The following is a 27371-nucleotide window of genomic DNA, read 5'->3' as shown; positions in this document are numbered from 1 at the left end:
GTGTTTTCCCCATTTAACATTGAACTTTGAAGGTTTTCCATCATCCTCAAAGTAAACTCCATCGTTTTTAGCGATCGATGAAAGTAATCCTTTATTACATGGAGGTTTTGAAAAGTCTATTCTAAACAAAACACTATAACGATCCGTTTGAGGTCCTTGTTTAAACATCACACATATCCAAGATCTTGCTTTTCCCGCACGGGCTTCATATTGTTGTTTCTCATTAAATTTTACAACTCCGCGTCGCATACTAGGATATGAACAGTGATATATCAGAGTCTGACCAGGAGCGATTTTGTTTTGAACTTCTACCATTCGACTGTTGCATACTAACGGTAGCGCTTCACCCAATCCAATATACATAGCAGCAACAGTAACTGACACAAAAAGTATGAAATTCTTCATTTTTCTTTTGAACAAAAGAATATTTTGAATTAGTATGAATATAAAACATCAAAAAGTGTAGTATTTAAACACAAAAAAGTAGCATCGCAAACGTATTTTCGCTTAGCTATAAATAACTTTATGGCTTTATCTAAATTTAAGCACAAACATAAACCAATTACTTCTATGGCCACAAAAAAAGAATCCAATGTCGAAAAGCAAGGTTGGCCGATAAAATTAAACTATATAAATTAGAGAAAATTACATATTTATTTACTAATTAGTTACATGCTTATTGACAAAATAATTAATCATAACTGATATTTATTACAATATTAACATCTCTCTTATTAAAACATAAACATTCTCTTGTACATGATTTTTTTTGTATAACTTTACATTAAGTACACACTTCTCTCGTACTCTTTTCATTAAATAAACCAAAAGTAAACCAAGCAACCCTCCTAAATTTTCACCCTCTTAAATTTTCAGGGATATCCAAATATGATCACTTTCCACTTACATTTTGTATCCCTAGAATATCTCTCAATTCATGTCTGATGGGTTCTTCAATCTTATGACTGAATTGAATCGAAGATTTTTTGAAATTTATATGTCCATCCGATACCGCTTCGTATTCTTTTAAAATCTTGAATATTTTTTTGGCACTCCTCATTTTGTGCTTTATAAAAGAAGAGATTATTGTCTGTAAAGAACATATGAAAAATTGAAGGGCATGCCATTGCAATCTTTATGCCAAAATTGAGGGGCAGACTCTTGCAACTTTTATGCTTGTCAATTTTTTTACTCTCTCAACCTTTTTAATATTGGCTACCAGTGCTTTCATACACATAATAAATAAATAAAGAGATAAGAAATTCTCCTGTCGTAGTTTCCTCTGTAGAATTAGGTGTACCTTTGGTTGACCAGTCAATAAAACTCCGTACTGTACCGAAGAAGTATTTTCCACCATTAATTGTGCCCAATGATGATCAAAACTTACACTACAAAATATATGAGTATTGATAGCCGTTTGCGGTAGCACCAATTCACCAACTGCTACCAAAAGTATCAAAATTGGATCACAATTAAATTCGCCCTAAGATAGAATTTCATTAAGCGGGAAGCCAAAAATCACTACTATAGCTGAATTTTTATTTTAAAACCAACACTTAGCCATTTTTTTGGATTTTCCAAACTTCTTACCAAAAAAAAAAAAACTCTTTTTCATTAGGGTTGTTATCTCTCTCGAGTCTCTTCTCTGCGTTTCCCCTTTGTTCGATCTCGAGCTCCGTCGTCTCCACTCACCCGCGATTGAACACGGTGGCGTCTGTTGTCCACTCTCGAACCTCACCGCCGTGTAACTGCTCATCAATCCGCCGTGCTTTGCTTCACACCGCAACACGATAGCACCTGCTCCAAGTCAAGCTTCTCTGGCGCCACAGCAGGGGCGAAGCCAGAAGAATTATTTAATGGGTGCATTATTAGTGATAAAAAATAAATCTACATGCAATGGGTTTTGAACTCAGGACACTATGGGTGCAAACCCCGTTTTTTACCAATTGATCCACTGAAACTATAATAACTTTAGGTGTAACATTTCAAATATCAATAAATAAGGGGGTGCACGTGCCACCACACCTCTAAACGTGGCTTCGCCCCTGCGCCACAGCCGGCATCTATCAACACTAGCTCTGTTCTTTTCGAAGACGCGGACGCAGCTGCTTGCGGCAACATAAACATTAAGTAGTTTTACGAAGTTATAAGCCGGACATGATACTGGTGGGGGCAATCCAAAAGCTTTGATATTTTCGATCTATAAAGGACCTTCACCGTTGGATCGTTATAGTATTTTGGTGAGAACAAGCTTTTCAAATCTTCCATGTAAGAAAGGATTACTCTCATTTGTTGCTAAAAATGATGGACTTTACATTGAGGAAAATGGAAACACTGCGAAGTTTGTGAGTAAATGGCAAAAACTTCCTTAGCGTGCTTTTCTTCCTTCTGTTTTCCTGTAAAACTACTTAATGTTTATGAAATTTGAGTTTTCTTTTGTTTGTCTTTTCAGCTAAATTATCATTCCAGTTTGGTATTAGAAGATATATGTACCAAAATATTGTAATAAAAATGTATCTCATGTAATAATATTTACGTAATGATTGGATCTCGATCGTATTAGAAGCTACGCGTGTGTGTAGAAAGCTACGCGAGTGTGTAAATGAACTAACGATTGGACTCGATCACACTCACTTTCAGTTTACCATTAGATTATCTGTGCAAAAAGTGAAATTGAACGGCTTTTGCTTGTTCTGTAATCAACAATCATGTTTCTTTTCTTTTGTTATGGCACCTCAATAACAATAGACTTATGGAATAAAATCAAATACTACCAAAAAAAAAGTAAACAAATAAAATTTGTTTGGACTGTTGTCAAAAAAAAAAATTTGTTTGGACAAAAAGTATTAAATATATTTTTGAGAGAACAAAAAAAAACTATTTGCTACAGAATTAAAGGAAGAAATTTTATTTGAATAATGTGAAATATAACCTGAGATTGCGGTAGGATTTGACATCCGAAACTTGTTTGCTAGCTATAGTAAATAATAAGGTAACTAGGTAGAGATCTTCGTCTTGCGCGGACTGAAAGTATCGGAAAATAATTTAATTTACTTAGCATTTTTGTGCATAGTTTGAAGAATACATTAATTAACAACATGTGTAATATGTGCATTGTTTGAGCTCTGTGCATTGGTCTGAGCTCGGTGCATTTTTTTCTCTGTTGATCTTAAATATTAACTACCTAAGTTACATTCTATTCAAAATAATGAAAATCGTTTCTTCAGAAAACATTTATAGTATGTGAAGTTCAATAATAAGCATAAAATACGTTTTGAAGACTTAAATTGTTATATTTATATGCACATTTTGGGGATATTAAAAGATGGACCATGGCTTGTGGTACATTTAATGGTCAGAAGAGATGATGGGTTTTTGATATGAAGAACAAATTATTACAACTCAGTGTTTCTAAATCTTGTTATCTTCAGTTTCATGTTTGTGTTTGTTTTAGTCAATCATGTTTGTCCATTTCTCCAGTTCAGATTCCACATTTCCACTGAACCTGTAGAGATGGACATTTTTATTTACACAGGAAAAGCATGAACAGATATATGAGCAATCAGAAGAGTTCTCGAAGGAGCTTAAGTTAAACGTCCTTGAGATATTAACAGACCAAGAGTGGCTTCTTCCAATTCAAAGGTTAGCATCGGAATTTCTAAGTTGTTGTTTAATTGTTTTGGGACTGATTCAAGCACACTAGCTATGTCCTAGAAATAACTCGTGAGGCTAAAACTAAACAAATACGTTCACAGTGTTAAACTTACAAAAAAAATATGTAGAAAACTTCATATAAAAACCTTAACACAAACTCTGAACATAATTTCTGTAAGAAGACATAATATAGTGAATCACAAATTAAAATGTGACAAGGATACAAAATATATAGGAAGAATCACAAATTAAAACGTAGAAAGAATATATATAACTAAAAGAACCACACTCGTAAGCAACCATTTTTGTTATAACGAATCACAAATTTCTTATATGTTGTATTTTAATACGACTTTTATTCTAAAGTAAAAATTGACAATGAAAAAAATTGAAAAGCTAAATAAGGTCAATCTAGTTAGTGACAATATTATACGGGAAATTAACAAAAATACCACATTCTTAATACCTTTTTATTCTCACTTCTTAAAAAAAAAAGAAAAAAACACTTAATTCTAAGGTTAACTAATCTAGACTAAGGGTTTAGAATTGAGAGGTGTGGTAGGTTTTAAGAATATGGAATTTAAGATTCTAATAAATATATAAATAAATACTTATTTTTTTTTAATTTTTTATGTTAATTAAATATAGTTAACTCATATAAGTTAACATAAATATATATATATGTTAACTAATATCGAGCTCCATAAACTTCGTTATTTATTTAAAGATTTTCAATCATATGGCCAAGATTAACCAATCAACCATCATCATAGCTGAAATTTTTTTATTAGAATTTAGTTCAGAAGATGCTGATAAAAAAATTACACCTTGGTATCTCTTGGTAAAAGACTTTCATGATAATAACAATATTATCACATTTCATAGCGCGATATATATCTTCAAATAGTTCTACTTGTCCAGCTCATAATGTTGCTTGTATTTCAATTTCACTATATAGAATAGAGTTTTTGTAGAAATAAAAAGAAAAAAAAAAACTGAAATTGCTTAATTGAATTGGACTAATAATTCTTAGAGAAAAGTGCTACAGTTATTTATAGAAAATTACCTCCTTAACAATTAAGTTAGAGTAACTCTTCGGAGAACGGTTGTAGTCTGACTATGAACATCAGCTTTTTCATATTATTGATATACTAATTACACATCTGTAACAAAAAAAATTATATATATGTATATAAATGCATGAATATTATCATCTAATTAATAGTTTTTTGTATCTTTAAGTTGAGCAAAATCTATGTAGTTGAAATCAAATTTTTTTCACAATAATACAACACAATCACAGCCTCAGCCTGACAAGTGCAAGGTGCCTAAGTTCGTTGGTAGATTGGAAACTAAACCCATTTTCGCGGTCGAGACATGTACCCCTGACAGCTGCAGTGAAGATAGGGACTTGAGATGTAGGAAGATGGTACTCAAGTCAACTATATTTGTGGTGTTTTTATAGCTTATGTCCATATCTATGAGACCCTTGAGTTGTGATAAGAAGAAACCAAAGTCTACTGACATCCCCGTGTTGTAATAAGAAAGGTCAAGGCTGTAAAGATTGACTAAGCTTAAAATGGATATTGGGAGAGACCCTTTGAAATGGTTATTGCCAAGTGATAACCTTTCTAGCTTAGATGGTGAAGAGATATTCCCAAACTCAAGAATGGCATTGAGTTGATTATCTTTCAAATCGATGTAAGTCAAAGAAGGGGTGTTGAAGAGAGTAGAAGGGAGAGTTCCAGTGAAAATGTTTTCACTTGCTTCAAAGGTCTCTAAGTTGCAAAGTGCACTTATGTTTGGAGGAAGTGTACCTGTGAAATGATTGTTGACCAGTGATAACTCTGACAACTTTGTGAGATTGAGTAATGGAAGAGGAAAGTTACCACTAAGCTTATTGGAAACAAGACTTAAGGTAGTAAGTTGATTAAGATTGGCAAAGGAAGGTGGGATTTGGCCACTAAGTCTATTAGAAGAAAGGACTAAAGAGGTAAGATGGAGAAGATTTCCAAATGAAGAAGGGATATGACCATTGAAAAAATTAGATGAAAGGTCAAGAGTGGATAGGTTAGTTAAGTTTCCAAGTGAAGATGAAATCTGTCCATGTAAATTGCAAAACCCAAGTCTCAAAGTAGTCAAGTGTTTAAGGTTGTTGATGGAGACAGGTAAGTTACCTAGGGATATCCAAGAGAGGTCCAAGAAAACAAGAGAGTTATTTCTATTAAACTCTGGAAGAGATCCTACCATATCTTGATTGCCTTGCAAGTTAATGGATTGCATAGTAGGAATCATAAAAAGACTGCTTGGTAATTTACCGAACAAGTTACATTCATCAAGAGAGAGTGATTTGAGAGAGGATAGTTTTGAGATATTTGGAGGAATTTCTGAAGAAATGTCTACAAGACCTAGGTTAAGCTCCTCTAGGTTTGTCAAATTCTGGGAAAGATTGTTAAGAAATGACTTTTGAGCTGATAATGAGTTAGAAGAGAGGTCAAGAGACACCAACTTGGTTAGATGAAGAAGCTCTGTTGGAACTGTACCAGACGACAAAGTGTTTGAGAGGTTGAGTAGTGTTAACTCCTTGAGTGTACCGAGCTGGCTAGGTATCTCAGAAGAGACGAGATCGTTGTAAGCAAGATTGAGGACACGGAGCCTTTGCAGTTTAAAAAGACTGCTTTTGGAACTTAGTTTGCCATGGAAGCAACTGGAACTTAGGTCTAGCTCGACCACTTCACCAGACTTGGCATGGCACGTGTGATACCGTCCCATGAACAACAATCACTCTTGCTGCTCCACGAGTTCGTCTTGGGATAAGAAAAACTAGAAAAAACAGCATCGTCAAGATTCCGAATCTCAAACTCATTCACGAACTCCAAAAGGGCATTCTTTTCGTCGGGTCGGCACAAGTGCCGTGTAGGAGAAGCAAACGTGTTAAGAATGTTTAAAACGAAGAGGAAACAGATTGAACGAAAAAGAAAGCTCATTCTATGAATACTTTTGGAAACAAAGTATTCAAAGTAGTGAAAATGTAATAGTTTAGTGGTGTGGATCTCTAGTCTCTGCGTATGTATGTATATATATACAAAAGGCTTAAGCTCTTTTCCTTGACGTTGCATGAAATGCTCTTTGACTTTTTACAGATAAATGTTTTACATGCCATGAGCTCCATCAGCATTATCTGAAGTGTCATTTTGCACAGAAATAATTGATTTTCTTGCATGGTTTGTGTGTTTCCATTTTATAAATAGTATGTTTTGTCGCTCTCTACTAAATTGTAACCCAAAACAAAAGGTGTGGACTGTCTTTGTAAAAGCGGCAATGCTAGGACACACATGTTTTTTGTGAAATGAACAAGAGGAAAAGACATGGAACCATGTGTGAATGAAGCTCATGAGTTTCCACCTCTTTAAATATCTTGGGAGAAGACAAGTAATGTGATGGTGAAACTTCGTGAAAGTGTGTCTATATAAAGATATGAATGCTATTATGTCTTTATCTGTGAATAGCTTCTTGCCGTTATTTCATCAAATATCAACAATTCTCTCAAATAGTTTTTTTTTTCAAGTTTTTGTCACAAAAATAACTTTAAAAAAAATACCAAAATAGACTTTATATTTTAAAAATTTTAATATTTATTTTTTCATTTTTTAATTGAAATCATATCTTGAAAACTCCATCCCTTAACTCTAAGCACTAAATTTAGATTAATTAACCCTAGAGTATAAATATACTTTTACTCTTTAATAAAAAAAATTTGGTCATGTTCCTTTTTAAAAGCTATTTTTGTGACAAAAACTTAAAAAGACTAACTCGATTTTATTCTAAATGGAATCAAAAATAATTTGTGGTTCAGTATTAAATGGACCAATCTAAAACCTTATATTTAAAATCAAAACCTTAAGTGAATAGCAAGTTAGCAATACATATTATTATTTATGAAAATATTCTACATATAAATTAAAGAATGGTCTAAAACATATAAATAAATGAAAATAAAATATTAATCAGTTACTATAATTGAGTTGTGTTATAAAATGTATATATGTGCATAAATTTTTACAAGATTATTGTTATAAGTTCTTAAAAGTTAATTGTTATGTTCATTTTGTATCGATAACATTTTATTTATTTTCCTATGCTCAAGTAGATGAAGAAATCATATAGTAAGGTCCCTGTGAAGTAATTGTCTGATAGGTCAATGATTTGCAGCTGCCGAAACCAAGAAGGTCCTTGTGGATTATATTGTAACGGCCCATGAAACTCGTTTGCCCTGAGGATCAGGACTTGTAGGCAGGCCCGGTCTGGAATAATTGTGGACTGGAAGCCCAAAACAATTTAGGACCTATTACATAATAAAAATTGATGAAAGTAGTTGGCTGACTTTGAACCAGTAACTCCAGACATACAAATTATAACTTTAAACCAACTGCTCTACCGGAGACTTTGAGAAATTGATAGCCGAAAATTTACATATTCTGAACAGGGCCGGAAGCCAATGCTTCTTTGGCTTGTACCCAGGGCCGGTACTGCTTGTAGGTTGTTTAGGGACTGCAACCAGAATGGGAAAGTGTCGTTGAATCGATTGTGTTCCACGTTTAGAACCTCCAGAGCAGAGCAGCTAATCAAAGATCTTGGAAGTTTCCCCACGAAATGGTTGTGACCAAGATTGAGTGACCTCAGACTGGTGGTGTTCTTGAATATATATCTGGTAGGCTTCCAGTGAAAGTGAAGTGATTATCACCAATGTCTAAAACTGAGAGAGACTTGGCAGTGAGATTCCAAAAACACTCCGGAGCTGATCAGCTAAATCAATAGTTCCCAGAGAGGGTATGGTGAAGAAGAGAGTAGAAGGGATAGTTCCAAAGAAAGAGTTTTGGCGTGCTTCGAAATTTTCCAAGCTGGAGACTGAACTGATATTTGGAGGAAGAATCCCTGTGAACTGATTGTAAGAGAGTGATAGATATGTCAGCTTTGTAAGATTGAGTAGTGCGATGGGAAAGTTACCGCTAAGCTTATTGGAATCAACATCTAAGCTGGTCAACTGGTTCAAACGTCCAAAAGAAGGTGTGGGAGTTTCACCACCAGAAGTGTTACCAGAGAGGTGGATATTGGCTAAACGAGAAAGGTTTCCAAGTGAAGAAGGAATCAAGCCACTGAAATTGTAGTCGTGGAGTCTCAAAACATTCAGATGCTTGAGGTTACTGATAGAATTAATCTTTAGCCTGAAAAGGCTGCTACTCGAATTAATCTCTCCCTCAAGGGAATTCACACCAAGGTCTAGCCCGATCACTACCCCCGACGTGTTATCCGAAAAGATTGTTTGAACCCGTGTAAACTAAGGTCAGTGACTGAGTTTTGTAGAGATTAAGAACCCCATCCCAATACTGTTTTTAATAGGAAAATGTATAAGTTATGCTTCTACCAATTTATGCAAGGAAGGAAACAGATTGCTATCCAAATGCTATGGTTGTGCAGTGCTCATACTAATATCAATTAGGCAATGCATAAAGAGAATTATCGTGTTATAATTGCATGGGAAGATATCAGTACGTTGATTTGGCCTTAGAGATTTATTCATGTGACCAAATAGTAATAACATTGATTCTTTAGTCATTACATTTGGTCGTTGATCAAAAAAAAAAAATCATTACATTTGGTTATTTCACAAACTGTGCTCTCTTCTCCATCAAACCCATTTCACATAGAAATATCTTCTGTTTACATTTGGTCAACGTGGACATTTCTACAGCAGTTTTCAGTACAAAACTTCTCATCAAGAAGAACAAAGAACCAAGACGTGGTGCTTCCAAACCGAATTATTATTATTTTATTTTTTTTTTTGGTTAGACCAGTTAAATAGCGACTAACACTAACCTTGTGTTTGTGTTTTGTCCCAAACAAAAAAAACTAAGCTTGTGTAATGAATGTGATGTATAGTATGTTGTGTTATAAACGTTCCGGAAATTAACAGAATGTTTTCAATCTATGTAACATTATGATTTAGTCACCGAGTGAATTAACGAGCAGAGACCCATATTAGCAAAAACATATCGAAATCATTGGGAAAATATTACTTATATTAAACAAGAGAAACTTTCGTTGGGATATTTCGTCGAACACCTTAAGTACTAACTTAACAAAGCAACTACACCTAATCAAACCAAGTAGATTGCTCATTGAAGAACCAATCAAGCTCTTTCGCCACGGATTCTCCTCGCGAGCTGGATATCCTTCGGCATGATCGTAACCCTCTTAGCGTGAATCGCGCAGAGATTCGTGTCTTCAAACAACCCAACGAGGTAAGCCTCTGCAGCCTCTTGTAAAGCAGCCACAGCGCTGCTCTGGAACCTCAGATCCGTCTTGAAATCCTGAGCGATCTCGCGGACCAGACGCTGGAAGGGGAGCTTGCGGATGAGAAGCTCGGTGCTCTTCTGGTACTTCCGGATCTCCCTCAACGCCACCGTTCCGGGACGGAACCTGTGCGGCTTCTTCACTCCTCCGGTGGCCGGAGCTGATTTCCTCGCCGCTTTGGTCGCCAGCTGCTTCCTCGGGGCTTTGCCTCCGGTTGATTTCCTGGCGGTTTGCTTGGTACGAGCCATAACGAAATCAGATGGTTAATGTGAATGTGAGATTTGATTGTGAGGAATGAAGAAGAAGATGAGTTGCTTTTATTATGAGTTTTGTTTAACTTTAGTCCGTTGGATTCGGAAGTGCTATCTACGGCTGATATTTTTAAGATGTCGATCTGCGTGTTCTCTTGTTAACCAATTAAAACAGGCCACGTCATGTTAAGCATCTTAACCCATCCGCGTGATGTTACTATGGACCAATTAAAATCATCGTGGCAAGACCCCACGGGACCTTTACCGCTTACTTCCAAAGAGTTTAAAAGTTTTTCGCGCCACTCTGAAATTTGGGCCATGAAATTATTTCAAAAAGATGAGTATATACAACATAATAATGGTCTCATGTGCGATGAGTTCATAAGAAATACGACATACTCTCTCCATTTCATAATGTTACATATTTTAGAAAAATAATTTGTTTCAAAATGATTTTTTTTATTTATTTACAATGCGTATTTTATCAATTAGTAATGATTAATTGCAAGTTTCAAAAAAACTCAATTGTGTTTGGATTAGAACTATGTGAAAAAGATAATTACAAAAATTATGCATATATAAATAAAATTTAATATATTTTATTAATATGTGTGACAAGTTTAAAATGTGTATTATTCTCAAACATATGAAGTATTTATTTATACGAGCCTCTAGACCAACTATTTATTTAAAACAATTTGTAAGAGCAAAATTAACGTAATAATGTGCCTTCTGAGAGCATCTGGACTAATATTGTGTTGGATCCTAACCCACCCTCCGGCCACCCTCCAACAGGTCTTAGCTCTAAAGTTGATATGGATGTTGTTTGCAGCCAGAGGGTCTTTGTGGGTTTCGTGGATAAGATTAAATAGGATTGGATCCGCCAATTTCTCAGAGCTGCAACCTCGTCGAGGAGACAGTTGGATATGGAAGAAGTTATGCAAGCTAAGATCAAATGCCAGACTTTATTGTATGAGAGGTACGCCGGGGATCACAACTGGCTTTTGGCATGATAATTGGACGGATCTTGGTCCCTTGATTCATCTCACTGGTGAGCGGGCCCGGCAGTCTCGGGTATGCATAAAGACGTGAAAGTGGCAGATGCAATAGTAAACGCTGAGTGGTGGTTGAGTGCTTCTCGTAGCAGGAATTTCGTCATCACCTTGCTAAAACAGTGCCTCCCATCGCCTGATCCTATTGTGCAGTCATCTACTGATGACACTTACTTTTGGAAAGTGGGAAATGATTCCCCTTCAAACCGCTTCTCTACAGCAAATACATGGATTGCTCTTCACCATGCTAGACCTTCAATCTTTTGGCACTCGCATATATGGTTTAAAGGTAGAGTCCCAAAACATGCATTTATCTCATGGCTAGTTGCTTGGAACAGACTAGCAACGAAGGATAGATTGATGAGAAGATGGGGACTCAATATTTCATCGAGCTGTTTGCTTTGCTAAAGAGCTGATGAATGCAGGCAACACTTGTTTTTTTACTGTGTCTTTAGTGCTGAGGTAAGGAATTACTTTTGTTCCCAACTCAACTTGGTGCCTCCGGTATTGTTTGATGATTGTTTGCGATGGTTAAAGGCTCCCATTTTGGATGCTAATAGCCTTCTCATTATCAAACTGATCTTTCAAGCGGCCATTTATTCGATACGGAAGGAACCCGACTTCATATAAGTATTTGTAGACCTGCTCAAGCTATTATTCAGGATGTGAAGAAGACTCGATCCAATTAATTGGTCAGATGCTGTTAACATAAAGTAAAGCTATGAATCAATGAATATGATATCATTTCAGGCAAAACCCATAGTGTGTTTAGATTTGTAGAACACGAAACAAGTCAATTTATCTGTATGTGAACTGTGTAATTGATAACACATTGAATCATATCCAAGTAGAAGAAGATTTGTGCCTCTCACGATAAAGAAGACGAAGACATTTCGATGAATCAAACCATAAAAATTTAACCACTGATATTTGATTTGTACTTATAGCAAGATCTTATAAAGCCATGTTTATGAAATCAAAATTTGGAAATCAGATCATTATATGTGCATAACAGCAAAACAGAAACTTGATTTCTTCTGATTTATTCATAGATTGCAAGTTGATAACATCTGAAAAGGATTTAAATCTTTGAAATCTGTATGAAATTGTCAGTTTCATGCTTGGTGAAACCAAATGAAAACCTACAAACCTAAATAAACGAAGAAATGGTAAAGAGACAAAAACGTATTGATATTACTAATAACTTTTTCCTATCCTAAATGAAAGTTAACGTAGAGTTTGTTTTATTTGGTACTAGGTTTCTGTCCGCACTTGCGGGTTTAATAATTTTACAAAAATCTATAGATAGATATTTTATGAATTAAAAACATTAGAATAACTTATTTTTATGATGTTGAAATATTTACTAATTAATTAAATATTAAAAAAATTATATACGATAAATTTTAATTATTTTAATAAAATATATTCTATTACGTAAAATAAATTTAAAACATTTATATATACATAAAACTATATTCATGGATTTATGTTAATTTTTAAAATAATATGATGTAAAATATTTTTGGATAACATAATATAGAATCTTTTAGATAATGATGATTATCAGACTAATGAAATTCAATTCTAATTAATGGGTAAGTAATTATATATTAACAAATATATTCTAATTGTTTATTAAGGGTAATAAGAATTTTAATGCTTTAACTTTTAACATGAGGAAGAAAAACTACTTTGAAAATAATATTATAATATATTTTTTATTTAATTATAACTTTTCAGAAATTACCACAACGAGTGATTTTGATTGTCCTAAAACTTTTATCTAAAAAGATTGATAATTCATTTTATCTTATGTGATATATATATATATATATAATAGGGTCGGGTTAATATTACTAAACCAAATATAATATAAACGTATATATAATACATTAACTCTGATATTATTAAAGTAAATATAATATAAATTTAACTATGATATTATCGCAATAAGTTTTTTATTATCCTCAGGATAGTAATAAATTATAAGCTAAATTACTAAAATGATCAATTAAAATTAATTAATAACTAGATCTCGACCCGCGCAACCGCGTGGATTTTTGTTTTCATTTATTTGTATATAAATATTTTGTTTTCAATTATAAATCGGTATATATTATAATATATATGTGTCTATCAATTTTTAAAACCTAATAAGTTTACTGTATATTTTTTTCATTGAATAGATTGTTTCAAACTTTCACATGTATATGTATCTTCTTCTATATATATATTTTCAGAATATTATTTTCATTATTAAACTCGTAACTATATATATAAAGATTAGTAAAATATTGTTTTATTGTCATATTCAAAGATATTGTAACATTTCACAAATTTAGAAAGTTTTTTTAAAATTAAACTTTTCGCTTCATTGATTTATATTATCGAGTAAATAATTAAACATTAATTTTTGTTTAATTTTTAAAATAAACTATATAGTTTAATTTTTTTTCATTTGTTTAAGATAGTAAAGATTAATCATTGTTAGATAATATGATTTTTGTTATTTAAAAAAAATATTTATAATTTTAAATGTTAACATCGACAAATATTTAAATATTTAGCATATAGGGGTATAGTATTACAACATTAAATTATATATATATAATTTATACTATCTATAAATCTAATGGATCATCTATTATTTAAATTCAATTATTGATAGCCCAATAAAAATTTCTCGTAAACCCAAAATTTAAATGATAAGATTATATATTAAATGTAATATGAGATTTTAGAAATATGTCCATTAGGTACATTTTTAAAAAAAATCATACATGAATCAAGGTTGTGACTTATGTTTTAATATATAAGATTGAACATAAAATATGACTAAACCTAAAATTATAGAGAACATGACAAATCATCACATTCACTTTCTCAAAGTATATATTAAGCCATAAGATATATATATACATAGGCCATTATGTTTTTAGGCCGGCCCAATTTAAATTAAATTTTTAGTAAACTATTATATAGTGTTTTACACACAAAAAGGCCATTGTAATTTCACTTTTGTGTAATTGTTTTAATTTTTTGATAAAAGAAATATTATTTTAAAAATTGACTCCCTTGCTTAAATGTTGTATATATGTATATATATATATATATATTTGTTTTACTTCAATTCAATTGTTTGAATAATATATCAAATGCTAAAACCATCCATAAAGTGGAATACACATATATCAAGTAAAAAAATAAACTTTTTAAACTAATTATCCTCTAATATTATACCTAACATCTATTTAATTATAACAATACAAAACTAGAATATAAGTTACTAATTAGTATATTATTAATATGAAATTTATAAACTAATATATACAAAGTAAATTTAAAAGTTTGCTAAAAATATTATTTTATACTTTAAATTTTCTCTCTTTCTACTTTAAATTTCCTTTATTTCTACTTTAAATTTCTTTCATTTTAATTTTAAAAGAATTATATTTTTTTGGTAAGTGTTACAAGTGTTAAAACTATTTAAATTATAAATCAATGTGTGACTCATATAAAAGTGCAAACTAGCTTATCATAACCAGTTTAAAATGTGTATACGCAAGTACTCTAAAATGACAAATATACCTAATGTCTAGAAGATTGATTTGCAGATGAACTACTTATTTGGTCCTTTTGTTCTGGTACCATTAATTTCATTGGTCGATGAACCATTTACCTGGTTTCCTTGAGAGTTTTTGTTTGATTACAACAAAAAATACTATTGATTTTTAAACAATAAATATATAATGATTTATCAAACAATAAAACAAATAGATAAATGAAATTATAAAATAAACAAATTGAAGAAACCTTGTAGTTTGTGATTCTGTTAAAGCTCGTGACTAAATACTAGTTGCTTATGTATGTCCACGCATTCAACATTTTCACGATCTTTAGTCAGTAAACAAGAACAAAGAAATATATATTGACATGCAAGTACAAATTTGATCGGGGATGGAATGCACAAATAAAAGATTAATTAGAAAAATAAATTTTCGTCATTGGTAGAAAAACAACTGACTACAACGAAATGGTTTACAAATCTTTTACATCGGTATAACAACAACTTTATGAGAAAACATGTTAGGTATAGTCCACTACAAATACGTTTTCACCAACCATTTCACTTTTACTCAGACATTCGTCGTTGAATAATTATAAAGATGATCCTTGTAAAATACTCGTTATTTTACAACTGAGTTAAGACGAATCACGAAATTTCACTCTAGTGATCTAGTCGTAGAGTCGTCGTAAAATTACATGTGTTTTAGGTAATAATATCCTTGTAAATTTATTTGTACTTTACGATGAATTTGTTTTTCCACGTAATTTACTCGTTACTTACGACAACCAATATTTCTCGTAAATGCTTCTAGTTATGCGGGTGTTTTTTTAGAGACATTTGCTAAAACCAACCCAAATATTCAAGTCAAATGTAAAAGTGTACCCCACTTTCAGTCAAATGCAAAACCAACCTAAAGGAGTAGTGAAAGTACTATTTCACCCTTATGACCAAACAAAAAACATAAATGTATTTTACGTTTCTATCCTTTGGAAGTCTACACGTAATAAAAGAAGTCTACATATATATAGACTTCCTACGAAGTCTACTTTATAGACTTGTTTTGTAGTCTACACTCTAATTTGGTCTACTAATTTAATTTTGAAAATGTATAAAAATAATTATTGTGATATTTTTAATTAATCATCAATATAATGGATAATATGAAGTAAATAAATTAAAATTTCATATAATCGAACAATTTTGAAGAATATATACTAATTTGGTTATCATGTGCTAGACTATGTTCATAGTTTAGAAACAAAAGGTTCTAACATGTTATGTCTTTTAGTAGTTGATTTCATAGGGTTAGATTTTAGATTTTTTTTTTTTTGTTTTATTAACTTAAATCTGCATATTAATGTTTAGTAGTTTATATTTTGTATAAATGAGACTTTTTGATTATCAAGCAAAACATTTAGGGTTTGATATTTGTGGTTTAGGGTTTCGTAGACCTACAATAAAGTCTATTTATCTGAAGACGTCTTTTTCAGTCTATATTTTTCAATTTGTTTTACAAAAAATCATTATATTTAAACTAAGTTAAGTTCCTTAAGAATAAAAAAGTGAAATCATATACTATAACTATTAAAAAATAAAGAAATAAATTTAATAAATCATATATTAAAATTATTAAAATAATAAAGAATAAACAACAATAATTAAATTATTATAGTAGACTTCCAAAAAGGTCTACTATGTTATAGTAAGATCTACTCCAAAATTTTAATTTTAGTAGACTTCAAACGAAGTCTACAGTATCGTAAATTTTAACCTAGTTACATTTTTGTCTCCCTATATAAACAAAATTTATTCAATCTCTCTCTAAAGTGGCTGCACAAGTTCTTAAAACTCTCTCCCTTCTCTCTAAAACTTTCTCTCTTCTCTCTAAAATTCTCTCAATTGTTTCTAAATCTCTCTCATTATCTTCTTTCTCTCTAAAATTTTCTCAAGTCTTTCTCACAATATTTTCTTGTCATTTTAGATATTATGATTCATGGTTTTCATCTTCTCCTTTAAAAAATGTAAGTTTTAGATCTATAGATTTTAAATGTGTATTTTATGTTTATTTCTCACAATATTATCTTTTTTTGGTAGGTATTATCACTCATGGATTTCATCATCTCCTCTAAAAATGTAAGTTTTAGATTAATAGATTTTAAATATGTATTTACATGTTTATATTCAAATAAATTTATAGATCAAGCTCTCTACATTAATTTGCTACTAGTTTACCTTATAAATTATATTATGTAAAGTATTTTCAGATTTAAAATTATTTTCACATTTCAAAATATATAGATTTTTTCAGATCTGAAAATTATCAGACAGTGTAGACTTCTAAAGAAGTTTACTAAAGCTTGCAGACTTCATATGAAGTTTACTAAACCATAAAGTTTAAGCAGACTTCATTGGAAGTCTACAAAAATATGACTTTAATTTTTTTTCTATGTTTTTTAATAATTTTATCTTATTTTGCAGGTATTTTCTTCCATAGTTGTTCTCTTCTCCTCCTAGAAATGTAAGGTTTACATCTATAGATTTAAAATATGTGTTCTAGTATTTATATTCAAATAAAGTTACATATTAAAATTCATATTAATATGTCTTTAATTTATAACTATTTTGTCTATTAAATCATATTTTTAAAAGTTTTTTAGATTTAAACTTATTTCATATTTTTAATGTATTATTTTTCAGATCTATTTTTTTTGATAGAGTAGACTTCATTTGAAATCTACTTAAAACTTACGGCTGGTAGACTTCAAATGAAGTCTACTAGCCTTGAATTTTAAGCAAATTTCATTAGAAGTTTACTCAAATATGATTTTAATTTTTATCTTATTTTTTAAAATTTTATTTTATTTTGCAGGTATTCTCTTCCAATATTTTCAAATCATCTTCCCAAAAATGTAAGCTTTCCATATATTCATTATAAGATATTTTGTGTTTATAATGAACTAAATTTATAGATTCATACATTATCTTTTTGCTTTGTTACAAGGATGACAAAAAACCATTTTTGAAATATTTTCCAGAACAAAGTATTTTCAAATTTTCTAAATGCACACTTTTAAATATGAAAATTTTCCATTAGTGTAGACTTCAACTAAAGTCTACTAAACAATAACTTTACGTAGACTTAATAAAAAGTCTACTAAAATATGATTTTATTTTTTATCTTATGTTTTTCTCATAACTCTATCTTATTTGGCAGGTACTTTTTCCAAGACTTTATTTGAAGCATCAAGATTATGAAAAATCAAACATACTCAAGAATAATTTTTAATATATTGCTCTGTAATAACTTTCATAATAAAATATTAATTTTTAAATAATTTTTTAATGCATAATCTATAAACATTGTATTCATTTTTAGTTGTTTTCACTTGTATGATATTATTAATTTTTTGTTAGATATCAATTTTTTCACAAGATCTAACCAACCAAACAAGTAAAACCACCATAAGCTAAAATAATAACTAACACACATGTGAGAAGAAGAAAATCTATACAAAATTTTCCCAAAAATTTTCAAGAATAATACTAATCAAAACAATTTGCAATAAGTATCAAGTGTATAATTATAACACATTAAATTGTGAAATTCATCCAAGACCATTAAAATTTTACTAACATACACTGTAAAATAATTAAATCATGAAAAAATATGATGAATAATACACAAATACACTTTTAATAGAATTTACGACGTAGACTTCAACTGCAGTCTACATTTGTAGATTTACAAAAACGTCTACACTTATTATTTAACATATAGTCAATCCAAATTTTTTTAGTGTATTGGCGCAGGCTTGATACACAAAGGCGTACAAAGTGTGTCTTAGATAACTCGATCAAGTTCCGTACTTGTCGATTATTCGTGACAGGCATAAGAGGAGTATATTCCTATTCGGAGTCATTTGTTTTAAATGATGTTTGGTAAGGAATAGGTTAGCACCATCTTCTCAATTTTGTTGTCCAGATCATAATCTTCTTGTGTCATTTCAAGAAGTTTACCATGTGTACAGCCATCATGCACAAGGAACATTCTTCAACCTTTCCGATTCTTCATCTTTTTCGAATATTTTGTCACCCAAAATGTCTTTGGCCCATACTTCACACTCGCTCTAAGTTTCCAACCACATCCTTGAACACGACACTTAGCCACATACAGAGTTTTTGTTGTCTTATATGCTGAAAATGTAAAATTATATTCCACAGTCACCGACTTCAGCTTTGAAACAAGCTCAGCCTTACTAGCAAAACTATAAACGAAGACTTAGAAATACGTCTACAATTATTAGCTAACAACATTGTCAAATCAAATGAATTATACCTTCATAATTATAAAAAAAAAATTATTTTCAAAATCACTCAAACCCATTAGGATTAACTAACACACACTGTCAAACAAAAAAACTAGAAAAAATTTAATGAATAATACACAAATTCACATTTTTATAGATTTTTCTATGAAGACTTAATATTTAGTCTCTGAAGATGTTGACGTTCTTTTCAGTTTACAGACGTAGACTGTCAAATAGGTCTACTCTTTGGGTTGGTTTTTGCAATTGACCATTTTACGGGTTGCTTTCTATAGTTGAATAAAAGTTGTAATTTTGTACATGTAGACTTTCATTTCAGTCTACAATTTAAAAAGGTTACTTTTTGCAATTGACCAGAATTCATCCAAGATTTGACTTTCAGAACTAGACTTCATATGCAGTCTACATGTTTGAATTTTTTTGAAAGAGGTTAGTTTTGCAATTGACCAAGTTTGACTTCAAATCAGTAGATTAAAATGAACGTCTACGGGTGTGTAGACTTCTTGTGAAGTCTACTCTCAAATCCGACGGGTTGGTTTTGCATTTGACCAAAATAAAAAAGTAGACTTTATACGCAGTCTACATTTTTTTTTTAAGATAAGAAGACTGCATATGAAGTCTACAATTTAATAAATTTTTGATTGCTTTTTAAACTTTTTGGTCAAACACAAAACTAACCTATTCCACGAAGTCAAAGTTTTGGTCAAATGCAAAACTGACCTTTTATAGACTTTGTTGGCAGTCTACATTTTGTAGACTTCCGTTGAAGTCTATTTTGAAAAGTCAAAAGTTCGGTCAAATGAAAAACTAACCTCTTTTAGGTAGACGTCTTAGTAAGTCTACCGAAAGTTTTATTTTTGTTGTCAAAGGTAAAGACGGAGACTACTGGGGAAGTCTGCGTTAGAAAAAAAATTTGTCTGCTCAATTGCAAAACTAACCCGTGCGTTGACAAATAGACTGCATCGTAAGTCTCCACGGAGGCGTAGACATACAAAACAGTCTACCGTCGCGACACAGATCTGAAAAAGAACGAAAACCATGTAAATAGTTACATTTTTCATGTGTAAAGCTTGTTTCCAACCTTTTCAACCGTCCAAACTCCAAATATGAGCAAAAAGAAGCATCTTTAACGATTCACTAATGAAGAAACTCGAAAATATGAAGTTTGTGATTATGAAAATGATAGTTATGAGAGTTTTTTAGATGGAAATGTAGAGGAGATGAGAGAAAATGAAGTTTTTTGGGTTATAATGAGAAAAAAAGTGGTTGAAAATTGAATTCTAGAGCTTTAGAGCTCAAAAATGGTGGTTCATGGTGGTTGGAAAAATTGATGATGATGGCATTTTTGTAAATAAGAAGAAATGGTTAGGGTGTATTTGATTTTTTGTTAATTTCGAAATTAATAAAAAAATAAATAAAAATGGCAATTTTGTGAATAATTCAAAAACATAAGGATAGTATGGAAATTTTATTGATGAATAGTATGGACAAAAAAAAAAGGGTTGGTTTTGGATTTGACTTGAAAATATGGGTTGGTTTTGAAAAACACCCGTTTTTTTATAGTGTTTATATATTATATCATATACATTATCGGTCTGGAACAAGGCAAATGAACTGGTCGCTTAGGACATCAATTCTAGTTGTATGTAAAATATTATGGAAAAAATTATATAAGAATACAAACTTTATTTGAGTGTAAAACATTATGAAGATAGAAAAAATGTCAGCTGTGACATATATCACATGTTACATACGTTTTGTTTGAACTTCACAAAGCCATTTTTACCTTCTTTGCCAATATTAACATGTCTCAAATATAGACTCCTTCTTTATCGGTGTTCCATCAACCAATCTCTCAAGAATCTTCCTTCTCCCTCTCTCCTTTGCTCTCCCTCTTGCCAAACTTAAAAAGTTTCTATCTATTCCCAACTGAATCAAAACAAACTGATTCGGTTGTCAATTTGAATAATCACACAGAAAAACCATTAACAAAATCACCATTTTGGCAAAACTCTTATTACAGTTGCTCAAGAATTTGCAATTGCATGTTGAACAAAATCTTTGTTATATATTGTTTAGGTGTTGATTCTAATAGAGATGTTATCTTTTCGAATCCCATCTATCCGAACCCAACCTACGGCGTTTGCAGCTAAAATAACAGACACCACAAAGACCGTGGCACAACTCAAATCAGCTGCAACCCCCACGCCTCATAGCACAGTCACGTGCGGTTATCAAGCTCACGTGGCGGGTTTCTTTCGAAACATAACTGTTTTATGGTCCAAGAATCTCATGAACCATTCCCTTACCGTCATGGTCTCGAGTTTAGACAATGACATGAACTATTGCTGCAAGATTGATCTCGTGAAGCCATGGCAGTTCTGGAGCAAGAGAGGATCAAAGTCATTCGACGTAGAAGGAAACTTTGTGGAAGTCTTCTGGGATCTAAGGGCGGCGAAGTTGTCAGGAAACGGTAGCCCCGAGCCGATGTCAGATTATTACGTGGCAATAGTTTCTGATGAAGAGGTTGTTTTGTTATTGGGAGATTTAAAGCACAAGGCTTACAAGCGGACTAAGTCAAGACCCGCGTTGGTCGAAGGGTATATATATTTCAAGAAAGAGAGCATATTTGGGAAGAAAACTTTTTCAACTCGAGCAAGATTCGACGAGCAGAGAAAAGAACATGAAGTGGTGGTGGAGAGCTCACACGGTGGAGATGATCCAGAGATGTGGATAAGCGTGGACGGGATCGTGATAATGCACGTGAAGAATCTGCAGTGGAAGTTTAGGGGGAACCAGATGGTGTTGGTGGACAAAACTCATGTGATGGTGTACTACGATGTGCATGATTGGTTGTTTGGAAGTTCAGAGTCGACGGCAAGTTCAGGGTTGTTTGTGTTTAAGCCTGTGGCGGTTGGAGGGATGGTAGATGAGTATTTTAGCGATGCGGAGGAAGGAGACAGCGGAGGAGGGAGTAGTCCTTTGAGTCGATACAACTCGGCATCAAGTGGTTATGGGACATTAAATGACTTTTGTTTGTTTCTGTATGCTTGGAAAGTTGTGTGAGAAATATTTATACCATAGCAAATTTGATAGTGCTTTTTTAATTTACTTATCTTATGTTAAGTTATTTGATAACCTATATAGATTTGGGGTCGAGACCAGACTAGTTTTCAAGATTTGTCATTTAAGAGGTCTTGAATAGCTAAGAGGAATTACAACAATGTTGAAAGATAGTGAACCTTGATTTCTAACTACCAAAACAATTTTCTAACCAATGGGAAGAAAAACCAATGCATGGGCCTCATGTTCTTGGTTAGGTTAGAGTAGAAAGAAAGATTATGATTTTTCAGCTTAGAGATTATAGAGCTGCTGATCTGCATTAATTAACATGATGTAAGTTGAACCATCAATACTTGGTTTCCAAAATTTTAAGAGTTATTATATATGTAGCATGACTTTCAAATTGTCCATTTTTTTAAATTAAAATATTTATAACCTTTTGAATTTTAGTTCTGCCCATGAGTTGGAACACAAATCTTTCAATCTTTGCCAATCAAAACAAATATAATCATTTGTGCGACCGTTGGAAATTTAACATGTCTGATTTTTTTTCCCAAAAAACTTACCGTAACAATTAGCCAATCAGGGGCCAGACCTATTATTAGGTTATGGAATTGCTTGTCTTGTATTATATCGTAATAGGTACATATATATCAGAGTACATAGTGTAATAAGGAAAACTAATATACAGCACTAAAGAGAGAGCCGTTAGTGCATAATCTTAGTATGTCTAATATATACTTTCTATATCTTTACACACCCCCACAAGACGGACGGTCGGTAGAGAGTCCGATCTTGAGCATTAGTGTCTCAAATGCAGGCCGAGAGAGAGGTTTAGTGAGAACATCGGCAAGTTGATCATGAGTGGAGACATGTGAGACTCGAAGTTGGCCTGCCTGTATATATTGTCTCACAAAGTGATAATCCAGTGCCAAGTGCTTCATGCGTGAGTGGAAGACCGGGTTGGCCGCTAAGTACGTGGCACCAATATTATCACAGTAGATGACCGGTGTGGTAGGAGACTTGATGCCAAGTTCAGTTAGGAGTGACGTGACCCAACAAACTTCGGCGGTTGTAGAGGCTAAAGAGCGATATTCTGCCTCGGTGGATGAGCGGGAGACTCCACTCTGTTTCTTGGAGGACCAGGCTATGGGATTACGGCCAATGTAGACAATGTATGCACCAGTTGAGGTATAATCATCTTTGTTGCCTGCCCAGTCCGCGTCTGTAAAGGCATGAAGGGATGGACTGTTGTTTGCGTGAAGCATGATGCCTTTGGTCATTGTACCAGATAGATATCTCAGTATTCTCTTGACTGCGTTCCAGTGTTCGTCGGTTGGTTTGTGCATGTATTGAGACATCTTGTTCACCGGAAAGGAGATGTCCGGTCTGGTGAGAGAAAGATATTGAAGACTGCCTACAACAGCTCGATACTCTGTGGGATCAGCAAGGGGAGTTCCAGAGAAGAGAGTGATTGGTGTAGTGGCGCACATTGGGGTCGCAACGGGTCTGCAGGTTTCCATATGTGTCCTATGAAGTAAATCTGCAATGTAGCGAGTTTGAGTTAGTAGCATGCCTTTAGAAGATCGCATTACTTCTATACCAAGAAAGAAAGACAGATCATCTAGATCCTTAAGTGAGAATCGTTGAGAAAGTGAGGCAATGAACTGAGACATATGAGAAGTACTATTTCCGGTTACTATCAAATCATCAACATAAACAAGCATGTAAAGAAAAACTCCCTGTTTTCGGTATATGAATAATGATGCATCAGCCAAGGAATTGGTAAATCCCGCCTGAAGAAGAAACTGTTTGAGTTCATTGTACCAAGCTCTTGGGGCTTGTTTCAGACCGTAGATGGCTTTGCGAAGCCTGCAGACTGCATTGGGGTTGTCTTTGTCGATGAACCCTGGTGGTTGCACCATGTAGACTTTATCTTTGAGTGTGCCTTGGAGAAAGGCGTTGTTCACATCAAGTTGGCGAATGGGCCAGTTTGCGGAGACTGCAGTGCTCAAGACAATACGAATGGTGGCTGGTTTGACTACCGGACTGAAGGTTTCATGGTAGTCGATGCCTGGTTTTTGTGTAAAACCTTTCGCAACTAGTCGAGCTTTGTATCTCGCAATCGTCCCATCCGGATTTCTCTTGATGGTGAATATCCATTTGCAACCTACAACATTAAACTGAGAATCATCAGTCAAGTTCTCTAGATCCCAAGAATGATTACCCATTTGAGCATTATATTCATCAGTCATGGCTTTTCGCCAGTGGGGACTCTTTAGAGCTTGAGCAACTGTTGTAGGAGGCGTTTCAGTTGTTTGAACAACTTTTGCGTGAAGGTTAAGCTTTTGAACTGGTTTTCGTTGTCGTGTGCTCTGTCTGGTCGGAGCAGGAGGATTAGTCGGCTGAGGTTGCGGTGGTTCTGATGGCGCCTGATTCACTGGAGCTGGAGCGGAGGAAGTAGTTGTAGGAGTAGGCATGACGTCAGATGGCACTGGCGCGGGCTCAGGTGTAGAAACTGAACCTGCAGGATTAGTATGTATAGACACAAGCTTGGCAGGAGTGTAAGTCGAAGTTTCCATATCATCAGCACTATCAGATTCTAGATGCGTAGGTAAAGAAAATGGAAAAACATGTTCATGGAAAACTACATGTCTAGACGTATAAATCCGAGATGTTGATCTATCTAAACAAAAGTACGCACTTTGCGTGATGGAGTAGCCTAGAAAGACACAGGGTGTTGATTTGGCATCTAACTTATGAGAGACATAAGGTCGAATCCAAGGAAAACACAAACATCCAAATACTCGAAGTTTTTGAAAATTTGGACTATGACCATGAAGAGTTTGAAAAGGATTTTTAAAATCTAAAGTCGCTGATGGCATTCTATTAATTAAGTAGACAGCCGTTGCAAACGCGTATGTCCAATAGGACCGTGGCATTGATGCATGAGACAGGAGGGCAAGTCCTGTTTCAACAATATGTCGATGACGACGTTCTGCGATGCCATTATGTTCGGGCGTATGCGGTGGACTTGTCATATGAGAAATACCATGCTGTGCCAAAAAATCTCGCAGTCCAATATATTCACCCCCATTATCAGTGTATAAGGTTCTTAGCTTGGTTTGAAATCGATTTTCAACCAATGCTTTAAACCGAGTGAACACGTCAAAAACTTGCGATTTTAATTTTAAAGGATACAGCCATGTGTATCGAGTGTAATGATCGACAAAAATAACATAATATTTGAAACCATCGACTGAAATAATAGGTGATGTCCAAACATCTGAAAATACTACTTCTAGAGGTTGAGAAGATCGAAGAGTAGAATTTTGAAAAGATAACTTATGCATTTTATTAATCGAGCAAGCATTGCATGGCTGAGCCATTAAAGCGTTTGAAACAAGAGGTAACTGAAATTGAGAAACTACTTTTTGAAGAATTGTAAAAGCTGGATGTCCCAAACGGGAATGCCAATCCGACAAAGTTGTCTTCACGGCAGATGCAAATGCAAGAGAAGGTTTCGATGTTGAGGAGTGTGGCCACTGGTACGTGCCATCTCTAGGTTTCCCTTCGAGACGAAGTGTCCCGGTTTCCAGGTCCCTCACCTGAAAATAAGTTGGTGTAAAAGTAACCGCAACTCCATTAGCAGTACATAATTGAAAAACAGAGATAAGGTTCTTTTCAAGAGCAGGAACACATAAGACTTTATTTAAAAAGAAAGGTCTAGTATAAGAGGGTAGAGAGAGGGAACCAGAGTGAGAGATGTTGAGACCAGAACCATCTCCGAGGAGAACACCATCACCACCACTATACGGATTGTGTAGTGACAGATTTGCCAAGTCGGAGGTCATATGGTGGGATGCCCCGGAGTCAAGTAACCATGTGGAGGAATCTGACATCATTGCGGGGTTAGCAGTAGGTGGCCACTGTTGAAACGGAGAGACATTGTTCCAAGGACCATGATTCCTCTGTTGAGATGGCGCTTGTTGATTTGATGAAGCACCAGGGATGATACGGAACGCAGGACAGTTACGAGCACTGTGACCTTGTGTGTTACAGGCTTGACATCGGCCTAGATAGGGCTTTGAGAAGCGTTGCTGACTGTTGTTGTTGTTGTAGCGATGCTGGTTGTTGTGATTGTTGTTATTGTTGTTGCGCCTCCAGTTCTGATTGTTGTTTTGAGTGTAGCGTGTGTCCGTAGCATGAGCTACGATCGGTGTGACCGGAGCTGCTTCAGTTGACATGATGATAGCTTCACGATTAAGCAAGCGCTCATGAAGTTCTGCATAGGAGATGGCTGTATCACGGCCATGGATAGCGTCAACTTCTGGTTTGAAATCGTCACTGAGACCAGCAAGTATTCTTTCAATGAGATCCTCATGATCCATCGGTTTACCCAAGAGAGCCAAATCATCAGCTTTCGACTTGATGAGACGAAGATACTCCGTGATTGTCTTGGTACCCTTGACACATCGCTCGATCTGTAGTTTGAGTTGCCTGATATGTCCACGAGAGGCATTGCCAAAGGTTGTAGCAAGCGTGGTCCAGACTTCTTTGGTCGTGTTAGCACTGGACACAACAGACTGAACAGCCAGAGAGATGGAGCCGATAATGGAGCTGTAAAGAAGACGATCTTGACGACGCCACGGAGCAAACGCCGGATTTGGAGATGAGACACCGTTGAGGATGATCGTTTCCGGTGGAGCAGTGTTGGTGTCTTCGATGAAGTGTTGGAGCTCGTGTCCGTCAAGCAGAGCTCTGACCTGTCGACTCCACATCACGTAATTCACATTGGTAAGCTTGGTAACACTTGACATGTTAACCGAGAGTAAAGTACTTTGGGGATCTTGTGTGTTGAACACAGAGGTTCTTTCTGCAGTTGATTCAGACATGATGTTGAGAGAAAGAGAGAATCAGGATGAAGAAGAGCAGAGAAGAGAAGAGAGGAGAAGAGACGGCGGAAAAAAAAATTGGAGCCTATAGCTCTGATACCATATTAGGTTATGGAATTGCTTGTCTTGTATTATATCGTAATAGGTACATATATATCAGAGTACATAGTGTAATAAGGAAAACTAATATACAGCACTAAAGAGAG

General features: G+C 33.8%; 3 protein-coding genes across 3 annotated transcripts; 1 reads left to right on the top strand and 2 right to left on the bottom strand.

Annotated features, from left to right (window-relative positions):
- Positions 1–4959: 4959 nt before the first annotated feature.
- LOC103854806 (receptor-like protein 19) lies at positions 4960–6426 on the bottom strand. The gene has a single exon (XM_033285314.1). It carries the CDS (start codon positions 6424–6426, stop codon positions 4960–4962), a length of 1467 nt encoding a protein of 488 aa, XP_033141205.1.
- A 3243-nt stretch (positions 6427–9669) lies between these two features.
- LOC103854530 (histone H3.2) lies at positions 9670–10313 on the bottom strand. The gene has a single exon (XM_009131471.3). The coding sequence runs from the start codon at positions 10254–10256 to the stop codon at positions 9846–9848; it is 411 nt and encodes a 136-aa protein (XP_009129719.2). The 5' UTR covers positions 10257–10313; the 3' UTR covers positions 9670–9845.
- A 10442-nt stretch (positions 10314–20755) lies between these two features.
- On the top strand, positions 20756–22793 carry LOC103854529. The gene has a single exon (XM_009131470.3). The coding sequence runs from the start codon at positions 21305–21307 to the stop codon at positions 22271–22273; it is 969 nt and encodes a 322-aa protein (XP_009129718.2). The 5' UTR covers positions 20756–21304; the 3' UTR covers positions 22274–22793.
- Positions 22794–27371: the final 4578 nt, after the last annotated feature.

The sequence above is a fragment of the Brassica rapa genome, chromosome A02, assembly GCF_000309985.2.
Source record: "Brassica rapa cultivar Chiifu-401-42 chromosome A02, CAAS_Brap_v3.01, whole genome shotgun sequence".
In the NCBI taxonomy this organism is placed as follows: Eukaryota; Viridiplantae; Streptophyta; class Magnoliopsida; order Brassicales; family Brassicaceae; genus Brassica; species Brassica rapa.
This window is presented reverse-complemented; position numbering and strand designations above follow the sequence as displayed.

Excerpts from the sequence above, each read along its gene's own strand:
- LOC103854806 (XM_033285314.1), bottom strand. The coding sequence starts at position 6,426 with ATGGGACGGTATCACACGTGCCATGCCAAGTCTGGTGAAGTGGTCGAG.
- LOC103854530 (XM_009131471.3), bottom strand. The coding sequence starts at position 10,256 with ATGGCTCGTACCAAGCAAACCGCCAGGAAATCAACCGGAGGCAAAGCC.
- LOC103854529 (XM_009131470.3), top strand. The coding sequence starts at position 21,305 with ATGTTATCTTTTCGAATCCCATCTATCCGAACCCAACCTACGGCGTTT.